The sequence below is a fragment of the Phragmites australis genome, chromosome 6 (assembly GCF_958298935.1).
Source record: "Phragmites australis chromosome 6, lpPhrAust1.1, whole genome shotgun sequence".
NCBI classification, from domain to species: Eukaryota; Viridiplantae; Streptophyta; class Magnoliopsida; order Poales; family Poaceae; genus Phragmites; species Phragmites australis.
In genome coordinates this window covers 38,864,006-38,884,838 of record NC_084926.1, presented here as the reverse complement: position 1 = coordinate 38,884,838, position 20,833 = coordinate 38,864,006, and the positions used below count along the sequence as shown (strand labels likewise).

Sequence of the window (20,833 nt, the reverse complement as noted above, 5' to 3'; positions counted from 1 at the left end):
CTTACTGTTCAATTATATCTCATATGTGCTAACTGTATTCACCAAACCGTATAATCTGATAGAGTCAAGTTTTAGGCTTAAAATCCTATTCACAATACCATATAAGAGTTACTACTTCGGTAATGTACTGTTTTTCCTGGTTCAAGCTTTGAACGTATAACTACATTCTTGTACCCGTTATATATCGGTTTAGCTACCGTAAAATACAATTTACACTCCGATTTGATTGCCCTATATAAGAAATCAACGCATTTTCCTGGCTCAAGTTTTGACCGTATAACCCTATCATCAAACTCGTTATTTACCAGTTTCCGTAACCGTAAAACCTATATTAATCTCTTATTTCTGGTGCCAGCGTTACGCGTATAAAATTTATATTTATCAACCGTCAAACATACAGTTCATCAACCGTAAAACAAAATTCTGCACCCTTATGTGATTTGATAATGTATATAAAATGACACAATTGAAGCATACAGTTAGGACCTCGACCGTATCGACCTTTAAATAAAATAATCACTTCATTTTTCAAAGTGCATAAAGGAAACAGTCACAGCAGTATAGAAGATAAGTGCTGGTTCAATTTGTGACCGTAAAAATCTTCTTTCATACCCGTAAACTCCCGACTTCACGACCGTATATCTAATTTTACACTTCCATGTCATTGCCCTGTTAATATCTATATAAATTCGACGATTGAAGCATTCATTTAACTCCACGTTTATTATTGTGCCTTCACGTTCACGTTCCAAAGTGCATTAATGCAACAGTTACAATAGTAAATTCAATATTTCCATAACCATTAAAATGCAATCGAGCTAACAGTATATTAATTCATTCTGAATCTTCATCCGTTGTAGTTGCATTTTCCTCATCCCCAACTGAATATTCTTCTTTAGAATAGTTCTCAGAAACTCTACGCACGTGCAGATCTTCATCCAGCGACCGGCAAACCTTATTTTTATTGCCTGCCACCGTTGACTTCCCGCTACCCTTTGGCCTCCCCCTCTTTCTCGGACCTTGATTCAGCTTGGCAATCCTGTCCTTGTTCTTTGGGTTTTCTGGACAGGTTCCTCTATTATGTCCATTTGCGATTCCACAAAGCTTGCAAGCTCGGTTACATTTCTTAGGCCCTCTTGTGCCTAGTGTTCGCTCCTCTCCCTCATCCACCCTATGTCCCTTGGTTTTGGCCTTTGGAGGGGTGCACGGTTGACCATATTGATTATATGTGGTGCTCTTGACTCCATAATTCCATTTACGGTTGTAGTGTGAATGTTTTCATCATGATTTTCTTCTGTGCACATGCCATCTGTCGCCTGGCTGCTATATGTTTGCTCCCAACCCTGTCTTGAGGTAATTGTACTTGTTTCTCCTTGTGAATGTCCAATGTCTGCTGGTAGGTTCTCAATCTGTCCTCTTAGAATTTTCAGATCTTTCATTGCCTTGTCGTATGCCGATCTTGACATGCTTCCTGCACGAACAATTGCCATTGCAACCACTAGCAGCGTTGTTTGCCGGTATTTCTGTGTTGTCCCATCCGGTCCAACCAATCTCTCATCATGTCGGTCAAATGGAAGTTCCATCCTTGCATTCCTGGTGTACCTCCTAAGAATATAGCTCCCTGGTATACTCTCCACCTGTGCTTGCATGAATGCTCGAATCAGATGTTCGCAGAACAAACCTGTGTAAGAGATATCATGTTCAATTATATTTCCATAAAACATGGATGTTTGCAATATTGTTAAGAATGCAGAACCATAATTTTATATATCAATGCACCCGTATATCCTTTAATACGGTTTTATAGATGCTGTTGATATGGTTACATGGATGTTTTGAATATTGTTAAGAATATGGAACCATATTTTAACTGTATATGCAACCATAATTCCTCTAACATGCTTACATGGATGATTTTAGTATGGTTACATTGTTATTATTAATATGGTTATGAACATGGAAACATGTCAATTGTTGGTTCACTTTTTGACCGTATATAACTAATATATTAACTATAAAATATCATTTACTCAACCATACAACTTATATTACACCCCCATATTAACTCCACTTGTATGTTTGCACCAGCTAAAATAGAATAAGCACTTCACGTGTCAAAGTGCATAAAGGTACCAATCACAACAGTAAAAGATATCATGTTCAATTATATTTCCAAAACTGTTGTTACCTGTGTGTTCCCATGTCCTACATTCGCACGTGAACTTCTGACATTCAATATCGGCACACACCTTGAATTGATGTTGACCCCATGATATTTTGTTTGTTCTTCTAGTGTGTGATACCAGGTAGTGGTTTTTTCTCCCCACAAGATCATCGTCAATTCGGTACCTTGTTGCTGAAGTCACTGTCCTCTGTACCTGCTCGAAAACTCTTCTTGTATACACCCGTCGTAGCTGATCAACAAATCCCCAGCCACTCTCATCTGTTCTGCACTGCATTTATCAATATCAAATGTTAGAATGCATATGGTCTAACCGTAAAATTATTTGCACTATGCGAACACACTCTCCATGCCACCATATTCCTCTGCGGCCTCGGCTGCTCTCCACCTTTGGATAACCTTCAGCATTTGCTTGGCAAATTTATGGAGCACAGTTGTGTGGTTCACAAAGTTGTTTTTAACCATCATGTTAGTGCTCTCGCTCCGTTGTGTAGATGTCATCCTTCCAAAATATTTATGCTTGAAGAATGCCTTTACCCACCTTTCCCTTATATTGTACAGGCTTCTTAATGTCGGGTCATCTTGCAGTTTGAATCTTGACAACATCTCTGCCCACGCACTCTCAAACTCTGTTGGTGTCAGTGGATGGTTGATGGTTGAATTGAACACATCTTTCAGTTCTTTGTGCAGCTCGTACAGCTCATTGAGTTTAGTCTGCACTTTATTTACCACATGCCATCTGCACAGCCTATGTACTATACCCGGGAACATCTCAGGTATTGCCACCTTCATTGATGGGTCTTCATCTGAATTTTTACCCGAAAACATATAATACGGTCAATAAATGAACAAAAGATTGCGTGCAATATTTAACTGCTTGCTGGATTCTTACCTGTTAGGATGCATCTTGGTGTTTTCCCTCCCATGCACCTCTTGAATGTCCCAAACAACCATCTGAAGGCATCAATTGTTTCGTGTCGTAGAAGTGCGCACCCAAATATAGCGTTCTGGTTGTGATGGTTCGATCCAACAAACATTGCAAGAGGCATCTCATATGTGTTTGTCTTATACGTTGTGTCAAAGGTCATTGCATCATTGGCACCAAAGTCTGCATAGTCCCCCTGCATGCTTGCATGGCTCCAAAACATGTTCTTGATGTATCCATCTTTATCACAATCAACGTCCCAGTAAAACTGTGGATTTTGTTCATGACAGTAACGGAAAAATTCAATCAATTTCCCTATGTCATCTGCATTCTCCTCCCGCGTCTTACCTGCTTTCCTGCATCCAAACAGTATTATGTAACACAATACAGCCGTATATATTTATAGGATGTTACCATAATCGTCACATTAAAATGTTTTATTACCTGTTTCCTATGTCACGTGCTGTTAGTGGGACGTTCTGCTCTCCCCCATGCATCTCGCTCAGCATATTTCTCGTACAGTTGATTAGCACATTGCTTGTATTTAGTTCGTCCACAAGCTCCATCACCGTCTCATCCTTATGCTTGTGACACTCCATCTGGTTTGTTACTGTTGGTGTTTTCGCTAACGGATGGTTGTGTAACAGCCTAATATTCTCCACCATCACCTTGCCATCATACTCTCTGTCCTCATTCTCCACTTCCTTCAGCTTCATGTATGCTTTGCACCCTGTTTTTTTAGAGAACTTGTTCCGCTTCCTTGTTTTCCCTGGCTTGAAGTACTGCCACTTCCCTGCCAATGAGCATGATATTTCCCTAATTGTTTTCTTAGTCCTGTCCCACCTTATTCCAAATCCAGCCTCCTTTGCATACCGTTTGTAGAACTCATACGCATCCTCCTCTGCTAGAAAGAACATTCCCACCTTTGGTATAATGGATTCATCCACATTGTCTCCCTAAAGTATCAATTAGTAACAACAATGTCATTGTAACAATTTATTCAATATAGCATAACCATTGTCATCATCAAAAGATGATATATGGTTGGGAAACATATGTTTTACTGTCACTTGAAGGCTTTGAATATGGTTATCAGTATGAAATAATCAGCTCTCTTCATGTTATATTTTATGGTTAGTCAAATTATGTTTTACGGTTCACTGTATGTTTGGAAAATGGTTATGTCTGTGTATATGGATTTACATTGATGTATAGAAATATACAAAATTACGACTTTGGCAATCGAAATGCAGTAAACCCAATGAACTTACGTGAGTAAATGTTAGACCCTCCTCAGGTGTTGCCATCTCTTCCGGCGCCAGTGTTGATGGAGGTGTCCTTGTATCCGATGCATGAGAAGGTATCGACATCCGAGCTGTCAGGTCGATCGTCCTCTCGGGAGTTGGTTGAGACGCAGCCGTGGTTCGAGCACAGAAGTCGCTGCGGTCATCATCAGATCGCACAAACTGCTGCGTCGTGACGGGTGAAGGGCACGTGGGTATATTGCTTTGCATAGAGATCGTCTCTCTCTGGCGCTGCTTACGCACAGCGCTGTGTTCATGGTGTCGTCCCATGGCATACACTCGGATGAACCTCCAACCCTAATCCTTTTCCGCAATCCCCCGATTAATTCTCCATTTGATTTGGCCGGTTTTTCCTGAGGCCTTTCTATTTTCATGTAACCTCCCCCCATTGGCCCAACCGTCATCCCGTGAATGGCGCCCATTTTGTTTCCCCCTCATAACGCCCTCCATAAATAACAACACCAGCGTACCGTATTAAATTAATTATAGTTACGGTCACAATCTAAATTGAATGGAGCCCTTTTAAATGGCTACGACTCCGAAAAATAAAAGCACGAATGATTTAATCATAATTGATTTATGGTTACATGGATACTTTGAATATGTTTATGTGTACGAAAGATCACTCGTTACCATAAAATTAAATTTTACGCTTCATAACAATATGATTTACGGCTCTCTGTATGATTCATATATGGTTCATAAATGTATATTTTACTACTGGCCAATCTAAGTTATACGGTTCCCTGATTGTTTTGTGTACGATTAAAAATCTGGAAATCAACTCGTTCTCAACAAAAATTATTTTATGGTTATACGGTTCCCTGACCAAAGGACATCTTCATACGGTTGCGGAAGCAAAATATACGGCTGCGGTCGAAAGTTTTACGGCTTCGAGCGGATTTCCCGAGCGAATCTACGATCGGGGCGCGGGGTATCCTGGGGCGCTAAATAGCTATTCAACGCGCAGCGCTAAGAATAGCAGCGCCCTATATATATATATATATATATATATATATATATATATATATATATATATATATATATGGGTTGGTTTTGTAATAGTGATTTTTTTTTATCCATCACCGGATCAGAAAACACGTACACACTAGAAAGTTATATATAGTAAGAATGACCAGATACATTCTTAACGCCTTTTGACCCTAGAAAAACCCATCCCGATGTAGTAAAGTAGGCCGAAAGAACACCAAGGAAAGGAAGGAGGTAAACTCCTAAAGCTAAGCCTAACGGATTCTCTTTGGGGACGAAAATCTTGTTGTGAAAAGATTTTCGTTCTCTTCAGCGCTCCAACGGTTTCTTTCACGATTCCCTTCACGATGAGATTCCCAGGGTCATTCCCTTCAGGACGGGATTATCTCTCATTTCCTTTCGCGATTCCCCTTAAAGAGAAGCTGTTGGAGATGAGAGAAAATAAAAAAAATAAAAACAGAAAAATGAATTAGGAAGAAAACGAAATAAAGAAAATATGATTAAAGATGATCTAACAACCATTCATTTTGGGTCCCTACATAGCTAAAAGTCTCGTTCACCCTAATGAAATGTAAGCATGGCAACACGATAATATAACATTGTGCGTCGCCAACAGTGTGCTTTCCTTGGTTGCACCCTTAATTCGTACTCCATTAGGTGCGCCACTATTTCGCACGTCTTTGAGAACCAAAACAACAATGTAGTTTTTTTAAAACCAAACAGGAAGGACCTTCCTATTAATAGTATTATTAGGAACAAGAGTCCAACGAGTGCTCGGATAATTAAAAAAACGAGCGAAAACCATAAACGCAACGAAAAAACTACCTAGCTAGATTAAACTAAAACATCACAATATAATGTAGTTGTTGAACCGTAATATAATGTACTCCCTTCGTTTAAAAATAGTAAACATATTTTTTTTAATATGATCTTCAAAGTTAGATTTTTACTATAGTTTTTGCAGAAAATATATTATTTATAACTACAAAACCTATATAGTGTGAAATTATTTTAAATTATGAATCTAGTTGTATATTTTTTTTACATTATATATTTTTATAATTCAATTAAATATTTGTTAAAATATATAAAATTTATTATTTTAAAAATGTGTACTATTTTTACACGGAGAGTATACATCAAGCTTTCTAATTACGAATTGACACCCATAATGACACAATAAATGTGGTGAGGAAAATAGATCACCACTTTCCTCCGAACCAATCTCTTGATCGCAGTTGTCAATTCTCATATCCGACAGCTGCAAGGACGGATGAAACCCCTTAATCCTACCCATCCGTTCTTGGATCCAACGGCTCAAAATCCGCCTGGGTTGCTCAACACCCATATCTAACCTCACAGTACTACGACCGCAGCGGATCCGAGCACCCCCACACCACTCGCCATAAGAAGCGCCCATTGCGCCAACTCCTCGCCATAGCTTGTCACAAAGCTGAGCACGCCCGCGCGCACGCAGAGAGAGAGAGAGAGAGAGAGAGAGAGAGAGAGGAGAGAAGAGAGAGAGAGAGATGCCAATGGAGCGGTCAGTGTCGTGCGCGGAGAGGGGCACCACGTACGGGGGAGCAGCGGGAGCCGACCTCCGGAGCTACAGCGCCTCCTACGCGCGGCCGCCGTCGTCCAAGGTGAAGCGCGCCAGGAGCGTCAGCTCCTGGTCGCGCCCGGCGCCGCCCGTGCAGCGGAGCGGGAGCACCAGGAGCGTCTCCGCCGCGAACCGCCCCACCCCAGGCCTGAATCTGCGGAGCTACAGCGCCTCCTACGCGGCATCCTACAGCCCCTCCGAGGACGGCGCCGCCGGGGCTGGCCAGTTGAAGCGCTCCGGCAGCATCACGAACTGGTCCTCCGCCAACCGCCGCTCCGTCAACCTCAGGGGGTACACCCCCTCCTTCGCCGCGCTGGACGACACCGCGGCCGCTCCCGCCGCGGTCCCGGCCAGGAAGGCGGCGGCCGGCGGCGGGCCGGACGACGCCGAGCTGCAGCGGAAGAAGCGGCTGGTGGTGTACAAGGTGTACGACGTGGAGGGGAAGGTACGGGACTCGGTGCGGCGCGGCGTCGGCTGGATCAAGGGCAAGTGCTCCCGCGTCGTGTACGCCTTCTGGTGATCCGTCTCGCCGCGCGCGCCGTGCGTCCTCTCTGCTCCATCCATCAGAGCACTACGTAGTATGAGTTGAGCTGTTCATTTCTTGGTGCATGTTGTTATCAGTCATCAATCATCACTTGCTCTCTCTCTCTCTCGTCTTGATCTTCTTGTTCTTGGAGTTAGGATTATACTTTTAGGAGATTTGGTGGCATGTAGCATGAGCAGTGCTTCTCTTGGTACTTTGTGAGGCTAGGGGTGGGTCAGTAGGTGGTGGCTGGGTTGTTGGGGTGACAAAATCCAGGAGAAGCATTCAGTCTTGTACATACGATCTTTCCAGTGTACCTACTTACCAGTACTCTATCTGGTTATGTAATTTAGGTGCTACATGTACAGAATAAAATTTTGTCGATGTGGGATGTGTGTATATATAGAGTAAGTACTGCAGATTAGTTACTTCATCTTGTTCTGCTGTTGTTACCGATCGAATTTACTGTCTCCAGTCTCCAGCATGAATATTTCTTTCCTCCTTCGGCTGCGGCGATCGCGCAAAAGACTCCATGGCCATGATTGTAAGTTCTTGAAGTGAAACTCAAAACAGAGTCTGAGCTTGCATCCTCCTCTTCTTCTTTAGTATAAGCTGCATTAACTCACCGATATACTTACTCACCCGCATCACCACACGCAAATTAATACTTCGGTTGGTGCTTGCATTATGAAAGAGGCAGGCACGTACAGCCAACGGGATGGGGCCACCCATGGCGGATTCTCTCTGGCAACGCCTTTGCACTTCCCTCGTCTTGAATCGGAACCACGTAACATGAATTGGCTGTTGGTGGTGTGGAATTTTCTCGAGTTCCTCTTTTTTTCTCCAGATAATTGGATCCAATCAGAAGGAACATTTTTGTGTGGGTTATATACAGTCAAATCTCCAGTTGGGCTTGTTATCACTTATCAGCACAAGTTCTTTTAGCATTAGTGCAGAGAATTATTCTCCATCTTTGACACAGTTTTTTTTGTTTTAAAATTTACTGAAGCAAAGCTTTTTCTCCACCACTTGGGTAATTCTACTCTACACTTACCAGAGTAGTTTTAATATGTACCCCCATCAGTTTCCTTTTATTTGTCTGCGTGGTTGAATTGAACTCCACACGAAAAGATAGAACACTTTTTCACCGATGATATGATGGGCTTTGCTGCTCAGCAGGGGTCCCCTTCTTTGCTGGTTTGTTGCTGAGGTCATCTCCAACGGAGTCTCTAAATTTGAGGATTTCAGTGCTACAGTACTTTGCGGTGTACTGTAGCATGGAAATTCGTCTTCAACAGAATCTGTATCCAGTGATACAGTACTTGTCGGTGTATTCAGAACCAGGGGTCCCTAAGTCCCGAGGCCAGGCCGGCTATCCACCACATGTCACCACCCTACGAGGTAAGAAAAAGCTAAGTCCCGGGAGAAGGTGCTCGGGGCCGCCGCCTCTGGTTCCCGAGCACCCTAGTTCCCCGATGATCTGCAGGGTCCAAATACTAAGACCAAAGTGCTCGGGAGAGAGTGCTCGGGGCTGCACGTGGCAGCCCCCGAGGACTCGGTGCCCCGAAGGCCCCACCGAAGTGCTCGGGAGAGAGTGCTCGGGGCTGCACGTGGCAGCCCCCGAGGACTCGGTGCCCCGAAGGTCCCACCAAAGTGCTCGGGAGAGAGTGCTCGGGGCTGCACGTGGCAGCCCCCGAGGACTCGGTGCCCCGAAGGTCCCACCGAAGTGCTCGGGAGAGAGTGCTCGGGGCTGCACGTGGCAGCCCCCGAGGACTTGGTGCCCCGAAGGTCCCACCGAAGTGCTCGGGAGAGAGTGCTCGGGGCTGCACGTGGCAGCCCCCGAGGACTTGGTGCCCCGAAGGTCCCACCGAAGTGCTCGGGAGAGAGTGCTCGGGGCTGCACGTGGCAGCCCCCGAGGACTCGGTGCCCCGAAGGTCCCACCGCAGTACTCGTGAGAGAGTGTTCGGGGCTGCACGTGGCAGCCCCCGAGGACTCGGTGCCCCGAAGGTTCGCGCAAGATCATTCAACGACCCGAAGGGTCCCGTCGTCAGGGTGTCATCCAGTCAAAGGCCCAATGCCGCATTTAATAGGCACGCGCGGTCTGACATCCTGACATCCTGACATTCTCAGCTGCCCACGCCCCAGTGTCAGACCCTGCCATGCACTAGCAGGGGGCCGTGGGTCCATTAAATGCACGGGTCCCGTCCCGTTTTATCCAGGTGCCTCGGGATAACGTTGCCAGAATCGAAGCACTCCGCCTGCCACCCTGCCCTGGCAGAAGAACAAGACAGGGTGGGCGCACTGGGCACCTCTGAGGCTGACCGGTGGGCCCCTTTTAGGGCGCCCCGAGGCTTCCGCAGCGGCTGGTGGTCGAATGCGCGCTGCATTTCTCCACCGCCCCTGTCACTTCGCCAAAATGAAATGATTACGCCTTTCTCCGTGGCACCTTGGCATTCGTGTCCCCTCTTTCCCATTCAGGATATGTTGAGGTCGGTGCGCCTATAAAAGGAAAGGATGGAGAACACTAAAAGCAAGAAGGAAAAAAGGGCCTTCGACCACCAGACGACCAACAATCTCCGACGAACCAGGCCAAAGATAGATCGACAGACACTCGAACCAGCTCAAGTTAAGCTAGAACATAAGAGCCTCAAGCTCTTTGTAAACAGCTCTCCCCTTAGAACCAGATACCTCCTTGAAGAATTCCCTTCAAGGATAAATATAGTGTTCATACAGGAGTAGGGTGTTACGCCTCCGTGCGGCCCGAACCTGTCTAAAACCCGGTGTACCCACTTTTTCTTGCATTAGGGTGATCGTCTCCCGCCAGCCATCGCATTTATTTCCGTTCCCGCTTATTTCCCAAACAAGTTTTTCCAGGATCATCCCCCCGGCCGAATCTCTAAAAAGGGGTCTCTCGGGATCCCTGCGACAGGAGTTCACTCTCCGACAGCTGGCGCGCCAGGTAGGGGGGAATATCCCTGGATTGTTTGTTTCACTTTTTTCTCCACAGGAAAAGATGGTAGGTGGGCACCGTCTCCAGCGTTCCGGCTCCACTTCCAGTAACGGAACGTTGCCCCACGAAGAAAGCCCCGTCGCTGCTGCGTACCCGCGGCAGCCGCCATCCACGCGTGTGGCTTTTCCCGCCCAAGGGGATCAAGGCGCTGGGCCCATCAGCGCCGCCGCCGCTGCCAACGTACTTTCCGACCCCCAGCAGGTGGTCGGGACCCCGGCCGCCAGGTCTGCCTCTGGGCCACGTCGGGTGCCGCCTCGGTGCAGGCTCGCTTTCAGTGAGGCCAGCCCAGGGAGCGCGTTGCTTGCAGCACAAGCTCTCCTCAGACACCCGCCCATTCAGGCCACGCCAAACACTCCGGAAGGCCGGTGGATGCAAGATGTCGTCGCTTTGGTCGGCACTGCTCGTCGCCAGGTGCAGGCCGGGAGTCCTCGCGCCACTTCTCAGCATGGTGCCGCCAGAGCCGGCTCCTCAGCGGGCAACACCCGCACGGGCCGAGGGGTCTCCAGGCGGAGTGCTGTCCCCTTGGCCATGTCCGGAGCCCGGGACCTTCGTTTGCACCTTGACGAGCGGAGGGGCCACGAAGATGCTCGAGTCACTCTCGAACGTCAGCGGGAAACCTGGCAGGGGGTTGGGGCAGAGGACCAGGCTTCCTCTCTCCCGGCCCATGACCACCGGGGATCCCCGGCTCGTCGCTTCTCGCCACCAAGAACCCCCGCTCGTGCTGCGGGGTACGGCACCGGTTGCCGTGCCTTCACCACCGAGCTCCGCCGGGTGAGGTGGCCTTCCAAGTTCCGCCCCGAGCTGCCGGAGAAGTACGACGGGTCCATCGACCCCGTCGAGTTCCTCCAGATCTACACGACGGCCGTCCAAGCGGCCGGAGGCAGCGAAAAGGTGATGGTAAACTATTTTCATGTTGCCTTGAGGGGTTCCGCCCGCTCTTGGCTTATGAACTTACCCCCAGGATCTATCAGCTCCTGGGATGACCTGTGCCACCAATTCGTGGCCAACTTTCAGGGCACGTTCGCACGTCCCGGTCTGGAGTGCGACCTCCACGCCGTCCAACAGCAGGAAGGGGAGACGCTACGGCGATTTATACAGCGTTTCAGCCAGGTTCGCAACACTATTCCGCGAGTGGCCCCCCATGCTGTTATTGTTGCTTTTCGGCAGGGCGTCCGTGATGAGCGGATGCTCGAGAAGCTAGGTACGCACGAGATCGAGACCCCTGCGGAGCTTTTCGCACTGGCCGATAAGTGCGCCAAGGCTGCGGAGGCCAGGGCATGGCATGCTCCTCGCCCCGTTTCCGACCAGCCAAGTTCTTCCCGCTCTGATAAGCGGGAAAAGAAAAAGAGAAGGAAGCGCGAGGCCGCTCCCGTTGAGCTAGCCCAAGTCCCCGCTCACAGGGAGCCGCAAGAGCCCGATCGCCGGCAAGAGCGTCGGCCGGGTGTTGATCGGCGCCCCGTCAGGGCCCCTGCTCGGGCTCCTCCTCGGGCCTCTGTGCCCGCGAGGGCCCCGGCACCGGCTAGGGCGTCAGCTCCAGCAAGAGCCCCGGCCCCTGGCCGAGCTCCTATTCCAGCGAGGGTCCCCGCTCCCACGGGGCCCGAGCCAGGTAAATGGTGTCCCATACACCTGACCAGATGGCACGACCTCACGGAGTGTCGTACGGTCAAAGGACTCGTGGAGCAGCGCCAGAGGGAGCGCGACGAGTCCCACGGAGGAGGCGATGCCGAGGTCGTCCCCAACAACACCGAGCTCGGCTTCCAGGAGCCCGAGCATGCAGTTGCCTTCATCGACGGGGGCGCTTACACACCCTGCTCGCGCCGTGGCATCAAGGTCATGCGGCGCGAAGTGTGCTCGGCAACCCCGAGCGAGGAGGCCACAAGACCCCTGAGGTGGTCGGATGCTCCGATCACGTTCAGCATGGCAGATCACCCCGTCAGTACTGCAGCCGTGGGACGGCTACCTCTGGTTGTGTCTCCCACTATCTGCAATGTTAAGGTCGGCAGAGTGCTGATCGACGGTGGTGCCGGCCTCAACCTCCTCTCCAAGGAGGCTTTTGAGAAGCTGCAAGTATCTTCCCGACGCCTAAAGCCGTCACTCCCTTTCTGTGGAGTAACTCCCGGGCACTCCCTACCCCTCGGGCAGGTTGAGTTGCCTGTCACATTTGGGAGCCGGGACAACTTCCGCACGGAGTGCGTCCTCTTCGATGTTGCGGAGCTCCCTCTCCCCTACAACGCCATCCTCGGGCGTCCGGCGCTTGCCAAGTTCATGATGGCCGTGCATTATGCATACCTTACGGTTAAGATGCCCGGCCCCGCAGGCTCTATCTCCGTGGTCGCCGACTCCCGCGGCGCCGTCTCCTGCACCGAACAATCATACATGGCTCTGGTCTCAGCACAGGCCGAGGTTGATGGCTCTTCAGGGGGCCCGGGACCCTCTTCATCCAGACCCCGACTCGCCGCCGACACCTCTGTTCCAACGAAGGAGGTCGAGGTGGGCGAAGGCGCTACCCAGGTTGTCCGAATCGGCAGCGACCTGGGCAGCAAATAGGAAAGCGCGCTCGTCGCCTTCCTCCGGGCTAACGTGGACGTGTTTGCCTGGCAACCGTCCGACATGCCCGGGATCCCTAGGGAGGTGATCGAGCATCACTTGGCCGTGCGTCCGGACGCTCGCCCGGTGAAGCAGAAGGTCCGGCGGCAGGCGCCAGAGCGCCAGGAGTTTATCCGCGAGCAGGTCCGCAAGCTCCTCGACGCCGGATTCATCCGAGAAGTCCTCCACCCCGACTGGCTAGCAAATCCAGTCATCGTCCCGAAGGCCAACGGCAAGCTTCGCATGTGCGTGGACTACACCGACCTTAACAAGGCTTGTCCTAAAGATCCCTTCCCCTTACCTCGCATTGATCAAATCGTAGATTCAACTGCGGGATGTGATCTTTTGTGCTTCCAAGATGCAAACTCTGGGTATCACCAGATTCGCATGGCCGTAGGGGACGAGGAAAAAACTGCTTTTACTACCCCAGTGGGGACTTATTGCTACATGTCAATGCCTTTCGGCCTGCGCAACGCTGGATCATCCTTCCAGCGCGCCATTCGTATCACTCTTAACTCGCAGGTTGGCCGCAACGTCGAAGCCTACATCGACGATCTCGTGGTCAAAACCCGAGACCGCGCCACCCTGCTCGAGGACCTTGCCGAGACTTTCAACAGTCTCCGCTCTACCCGCCTCAAGCTCAACCCGGAGAAATGTGTCTTCGGGGTCCCGGCGGGCAAGCTCCTTGGTTTCTTGGTCTCTGGCCGAGGAATCGAGGTCAATCCGGAGAAGATCCGGGCCATCGAGCAGATGCGACCCCCGGTTCGACTCAAGGAAGTCCAGCGCCTCGCCGGCTGCATGGCCGCCCTCGGGCGCTTCATCTCCAAGCTCGGGGAACGAGGGCTCCCCCTCTTCAAGCTTCTGAAAAAATCCGGTCATTTTGACTGGACGCCGGAGGCCGAGCAGGCCTTCCGCGACTTAAAGAAGTACCTTACTTCGCCACCCGTGTTGGTGGCTCCTCCTCAAGGTGAGCCCCTGCTGCTTTACGTTTCAGCCACTCCTCAGGTTGTGAGCGTAGTATTGGTGGTGGAGCGAGACGAGTGTTCAGGGCCGGGTGCTGGGTCCCAGCTCCCAGAGGCCCTCGACCACTCACCTGTCCTCGTGGCTCCCCCGGAGCGAGGGGTCGAGCCCGAGCACACTGCTCTTTCCAGCCAAGGAATCGAGCTCGAATGCTCGGCCAACCCCGACCATACCGCCGACCCTGGGGGCTGTGGTAGCCCCCCGGGTGGGGCCACCATCCGGGCCCGCCGGGTACAGCGACCGGTGTACTTCGTCAGCGAGGTCCTCCGGGAGGCCAAGACAAGGTATCCCCAAGCTCAGAAGCTGCTCTATGCCGTGCTCATCGCCTCCCGGAAGCTGCGCCACTACTTCCAGGCGCACAAAGTCTCGGTGGTTACCACTTATCCACTGGGACCCATTCTCCGGAACCGGTAAGGCACCGGGCGCGTTGTCAAATGGGCAGTAGAGCTGGCGGAGTTCGACCTACACTTCGTCAGTCGCCAGGCAATTAAAAGCCAGGCACTCTCCGACTTCTTGGCAGAGTGGACGCCCGTCCCCTGCGTCGTCCCAGAAGAGGTTTCTGCCTATCCCGGGCACGACGCGCCCGGGTACTGGGTCATGCACTTCGACGGCTCCCTCTCGCTGAAAGGCGCAGGGGCCGGAGTGGTTCTCACCTCCCCAACGGGTGAAGAGCTCCGGTACGTCATACAGTTGCAATTCCGCGCATCCAACAACATGGCGGAGTATGAAGGTCTCATCGCCGGCCTCCGAGCTACGGTGGGGCTCGGGATTCGTCGCCTCCTGGTCAAAGGGGACTCCCAACTGGTCGTCAACCAGGTGTCCAGGGAGTACCAGTGCACGGATCCTCAAATGGCGGCGTACGTGGCTGCAGTCTGAAAGCTCGAGAGACGCTTCGACGGCCTCGAATTGCGGCATATCTCTCGCCGCGACAATGCTCCGGCCGACGAGCTCTCTCGCCTGGCCTCATCACGTGCGCGCGTCCCTGCCGGAGTCTTTGAAGAAAGACTCGCACGGCCTTCCGTCCTGCCTGCCGAACAGGATGAAGGGGAAACCTCGAACTCAATTCAGGAGACCCCGGCGGTGCCCTCAGTGGGAAGCCCCGTCAGGGCGCCGCCGTCCGACGAGTGCGCTGTGCTCGCCGAATGTTCTCAAGATGCCTCGTGGATGTCTGACATCCGAGGGTACTTGAAAGAAAAGTTCCTACCCGAGGATGAGGCGTCTGCCGAAAGGGTTGCTCGGCAGTCCAAACGCTATGCCATTGTAGATGGGGATCTCTACCGACGTAGCGCAGGAGGTATCCTCCTGAAATGCATCTCTCGGGCAGAAGGCGGCGATCTTCTCGCTGAGGTCCACGAGGGCGAGTGCGGTGGCCATTCATCGTTCCGCACGCTGGTCGGGAAAGCCTTCCGGCAAGGTTTCTACTGGCCTACAGCTCTCCAGGATGCTTCCGAGCTGGTTCGGCGCTGCAGGGCATGCCAGTTCCATGCAAAGCAGATTCACCAGCCAGCTCAGGCTCTCTATACCATTCCCCTGTCATGGCCTTTCGCGGTCTGGGGTTTGGACATTCTGGGTCCATTCCCCCGAGCAGTCGGGGGCTATGCATACCTATATGTCGCTATCGACAAATTCACCAAGTGGCCGGAGGCGGTCCCAGTCATCAAGGTGACCAAAAACACGGCGCTCCAGTTTATCCGCGGCATCACTAGCCGCTTTGGCGTCCCGAACCAAATCATCACCGACAACGGCACCCAGTTCACAAGTGCCTTGTTCGGGGACTATTGCGAAGATCTCGGCATCAGGCTCTGCTTCGCTTCCGTCGCTCATCCTCGGAGTAACGGGCAGGTCGAGCGCGCCAACGCGGAGATACTAAAGGGCCTCAAAACCCGGACCTATAACGTGCTCGCTAAGCACGGGAAGGGATGGGTGGACGAGCTGCCAGCCGTGCTATGGGCCAATCGGACTACGCCAAGCCGCGCTACCGGGGAGACTCCTTTCTTCCTCGTCTACGGCGCCGAAGCAGTCCTCCCCTCCGAGCTCACTCTGGGCTCCCCTCGAGTGCATGCATACTCTGAGGGTGAGCAGGAGCATCAAAGGCGCGACGACGTAGACTACCTGGACGAGCGCCGGCGGCGTGCTGCTGTCCGGGCGGCTCGGTACCAGCAGAGTCTGCGGCGTTATCATCTGCGCCATGTCCGGGCCCGGTCTCTCGAGGTGGGGGACCTAGTTCTCCGACGCATCCAGTCGCGCGAAGGAATGAATAAGTTGTCCCCTGTGTGGGAAGGTCCCTTCACCGTGATCGCGGTCCCCCGGGCAGGTTCTTTCAGGTTGGCGACGGAGGAAGGACAGCCACTCCCGAATCCGTGGAACATCGAGCATCTTCGACGCTTCTACCCGTAGATGGTCGTGCTCGCGGTTCAGGTTAGTAAGGCCGGGGGCTTCTCCCCGCCCGAGCAGTCTGAAGGCTTCGCCCCATGGGGTAAGTCGATGTCACCCAACCTTGTAAATATTGCACATTAAGTTTTTCAATAAGCAATCGCTATATCAAAATACTTTTTCTGGATTCCATATGTTTAATATGTCTGGTGAGGAGCTCGGTTGTGCGAGAAAAAGTTCGCTCTCTCTTTTTTCCCGCTGACAAAAGAATCCCGATCGGTATGCATGCGAGCAGTCACCGCTGACCTACGTCTGGCATGGTAGGCTGTGGTGTTCGGTGTCGTGGCAGGCTCCCGGGCACTACCAAGTTTCGGGGTGCTCTGGGTAATCCAATCGCTCGAGCTGCTCGAGTAGTCCGGATCTCGGGCCCTCGGAGCGGGCTGTCGGTGCTCGGTCTGGTCTGTCATACCCGGACGCCACCGAACCATAGGACCTCTAGGTTATGCCTCTGTCCGCTCTTGTTCGCCGGTTTGGGTATTCGAGAGGTCTCGGGTCAAAAACGAGAACAGTCTATAGCAAGTACCGCACTAACAGAGCGCACCAGACAAAGAAATTCTATATTCTCTCTCAAGTCACAGGCTGGCAATCACAAGCAGTTCGGCCGCGAGGGCTTCAATGCCCCGGTCTCTGGTCGGCCCCAAGGGTCTTCGGGTGGTCCTACCACTTAGGCTTGGGTGGTCGAGGCCACCCGACCCTAGGAGCCTCGTATGCCTCTGGGCCCTCGGGCGCTCCGTTGAAAGAATCAAGTCCCCGGGCCCCCGAGCTCGGAAGCACACCCCTCCTGGATCGGTTGGCCGGAAGGCCGACAGCTGTCCGGTGAGTGGTTATATTCAGACAAGTCTGCTTTCAGTAAATTTATGTTCCCGAGTCATTCTCGGGGGCTCTCGCGCTTTAATCTGTTCAGCGAGGTGGTCTCCTTGCACGCAAAAACCCTGCCGCGTGTCTACTTTTTCCCAGAACGACATAGCGGTTTGTAGAAAGGAGTACCGTGCTTACGATAATATCTGACCGAAGCCCTTCGTGGTCGTCGTGGTGTTCGGTCTGCTTTTATGGACCCCGAGCACTACCGAGTCCTCGGGTGCTCTGGGTAATCCTATCGCTCGAGCTGCTCGAGTAGTCCGGAGCTCCGGCCTTGGGGGCGGGCTGTCAGTACTCGGTCCGGCCCGTTTTGAGCCCGGGCACCACCGGACCGCGAGGACTTTTGGTCACATTCTCGCCCGCACGCGTCTCCCTTCTACTAACTGAGTGGTCGCAAAGTGAAAAAGTGTTCATTAGGCACGGCGTGTTCCGAGCAGGATCGATCTATCTCCCGGGCAAGGGAGTCTGTGTCTTCGTTTCTTAACCTAGGCAGTGCGGACTCGCGAGAGCTTGAGGGCTGGCTGCGCCAACGCCAGCGACCGGAACAACTTCATTTCTCGGGGATGGGAAGGTCGGGAACGGCCCGACTGAGTACTCCCCGGGACTTCCAGGCAGAGCACCAGAAGAAACATCAAACACACAGAGAAATTGGAGTTGCGAGCCCAAGGAAAAGCTGCCATTATATTCACAAGACATATACAAGGCGTTTTCTAAGGGTTCACTCCTAATATTCACTCCTACATCTACAACAAAAGAAGAGAGGGCACAGAAGGCCTAGTCGGCGGCAGAGGCGTCGGCTGAATCCTCCGAGTCGTCCCCGGGGGCTGGCGGCGGCGGCACCTCTCGCCTGAAGCCGGCCGCCACCACGGAGGCGGTACTCCTAACCGCTGCCCGAGCGGCCTCCTCCTCAGCCTCGACTACTCCCTCCCGCGCTGGCTCCAACGGGAAGTTCGGGTCCCTGCTTCGGTAGCAGGCCAGGACGTGCTCGGCCATGGCACGTGCCAAGCCACGTTCCTCCCGGGCGGCAAGTTCCTGAACTGCCCAGGGCAGGGTCTCGAGGCGCTCGCAGACCTGCTGCAGCCCCAACACTTGTCGTGCGGGGCCGTCGCCCTTCTTGTCGTCGACAAGCCGTCCGAGACCACCCTTCTTCACGGCCCGTCGCATCCGCCGGAGGATGTCCTCCAGCATATGCTCAAGGTTGACCCGCGAGACAAAGGCGGTCTCGAGCTTCTCCTTGGCGGCCCGCAGCTGTGCCTCGAGTCCCTGGTCCCTGGCCGGACCAGAAGAACCGCCAGCTGCGGCGGGGACGGCAGCCTGCTTCGCCTTGGCCACCATCTCGGACAAGGCGCGCTCACGGGCGGCCAGTTCCGCCTCGTGCTTCGCATTCTCTTCCGCCCTGGTAGCCGCGGCGGCCACCGCAGCAGCAGCTTCGCCCTCTCGGCGACTCAGTTCGCCTTCTTGGCGACTCAGCTCATTCTCCCGCCGGGCCAGCACATCCTCCTGCTGGACCACCGAATCCTCCCGGGCACCGAGTTCAGACGCCGATAGCTCGTTGTCTACTTCCCGGATGGAGACTTCCTCTTCCCAGCGCTTGATTTCTTCTCTGATCTTCCGGAGGTCGTCTTCCCAGCGCCGGAGGTCGGCGTGCGTCTTCTCGGCCGCGCCCTCCCGGCGGGTCAGCTCGGCTTGCCGCTCCTCCGCAGCCTGCTCCCGGGCTTCGACTGCCACCTCCCTCTCCTGCGCCTGCCCCATCCTGGCAAGGGCCTCGGCAGCTTGCTGCCTCGACGCCTCGGCCAAGCGGGCGGCGTCTTCTCGTTCCCGCGCGGCCTCTGCCCGCGCGGTCTTCAAAGTTTCTCGTTCCCGCGCGGCTTCCGCGCGGATGTCTTCTAGGAGTTTCTGCTCCCGCGCGGCTGCCGCACGGGCCTCCTCCTGGGCGCCCGCCAGCTGCGCCTTCTCCAGTGCCAGGCGGGCGCACTCGGCTTCGAGCTCCCCCTCCTTGGCCTTCACCACTGCGCCCAGTTGCCCGACTGCTGCTTGGACGCCTTTAATGGCGGCCAGGAAGGGATCGGCAGGCCGGCCGGGCACTGCGGGCGCCCAGGCTTCTCCGCGCGATGCCTCCAGGGGGGCCGAGCTCTCCGCCGGGCCTTGCGCCGCCATCCGCTCCGGGCTCTGCCTGCCCGGGGTAGGCTCCGCCGGAGCCAAGGTCTCGGACGGCGGCCGCGTTCCCGCATCGGCCGCCCTATCCACCGGCCCCGGCAGAACATCCGCCTCCACCGTTATCCGCCCCGGGCTCTCCGCGCCCGGGGTAGGTTCCGCCGGCACCCTTCTTTCGGCTGCCACCTCCGCCTCTCTCCCAGCGGCCGCCACGTCGATTGGCACCTCCGCCGATCCTATGCCGGCCTCCGCCGTCGCAGCGGGCAGGCTCGGCTCTGGCTCCGGCGCCTGCTCTCTCTCCGTCACAACAGCGCCTGCAGCTGGCCTGCGGGAGACAAGTGAAAGTTGTCAAAACTTAGTTCGGGCCGAAAATGCCCATGGAAAAGCAAGAAAGAAGACTCACCGATACCGCCATTTGGCCGCTGGGAGTCTGATGTCCGGGTCCGGTGCCGTCGGTCCGGACTCCTCCCGCCGCCTCTTCCGCTGGGGGCTCGGCTGAGCCACTACGCAGGCCACGGGCGCCGTCGTGCGAACCTCGGGTGCCGCCGGACGGGTCTCGGTCTCCGCCATGCAGGTCGCAGGCGTCGATGCAGGCCCCATCCGCACCAGGCGCGGCTCCAGCACCGGAAATGCCGCCGCTGCCGTCGGCGACGGCGGAGAATCCGGCACTAGGATCAAGGCCCGGGGTCGCTTTCCCCGGTCTCCCGGTGCCAACTCTTCAACAACTTCAGTGGCGCCCTCCTCTCCGGCACGGCGGCTGCTGCTTGCGGCGGCCCCGTCGCCAGCCCGCGCCGAACTACCTGCGACCTCCTCGCCAAGAAGTTCCTCCAGCCCGGGGAGGTCGGAGGCCTCGGGACTCCGGCTTCGTGGCCGGTCCACGGGCCCCTGGGCATCGAACTCCGGCAGCCCCGCCATGATGGCCACCCGGTTGGGATTGGCGCAGAGCGCCATCTCCGGCCACGGGAGCTCCGCCCGGCTCATGTCCTCCGTCCCGGTGATCACTCGGGTCATCCCTCGCAGCTCCGCCTGCCCCAGATCCCAGCTCGCGCCAATCTGGGTCCTGGTGATGTCCTCCGGCCCGGTGTAGAACCAGCTTGGTCGGGCCCGCTCTCGCAAGGGTGCCAACCGACGACGCAGAAAGTCCACAACCACCATGACTGAGGTCAGCCCGCCCTCGCGCAGTTCCAAGATGCGCTCTAGCACCGGCTTCAGTCTCGCATCTTCTGGCGGCGGCGCCTCCCACGTCGA

At 53.9% G+C, this 20,833-nt stretch overlaps 2 protein-coding genes across 2 annotated transcripts; one reads left to right on the top strand and one right to left on the bottom strand.

The window, feature by feature from the left end:
- Window positions 1–1,142: 1,142 nt before the first annotated feature.
- Window positions 1,143–2,461, bottom strand: LOC133923210 (protein FAR1-RELATED SEQUENCE 3-like). Its single transcript, XM_062368634.1, has 2 exons — window positions 2,189–2,461; window positions 1,143–1,681 (listed from the first exon to the last, which is right to left on the bottom strand). Exons 1-2 carry the CDS (start codon window positions 2,457–2,459, stop codon window positions 1,143–1,145), a joined length of 810 nt encoding a protein of 269 aa, XP_062224618.1. The 5' UTR covers window positions 2,460–2,461.
- A 4,372-nt stretch (window positions 2,462–6,833) lies between these two features.
- Window positions 6,834–7,952, top strand: LOC133922391 (uncharacterized). Its single transcript, XM_062367713.1, has one exon. It carries the CDS (start codon window positions 6,931–6,933, stop codon window positions 7,519–7,521), a length of 591 nt encoding a protein of 196 aa, XP_062223697.1. The 5' UTR covers window positions 6,834–6,930; the 3' UTR covers window positions 7,522–7,952.
- The last annotated feature ends 12,881 nt before the right edge of the window (window positions 7,953–20,833 follow it).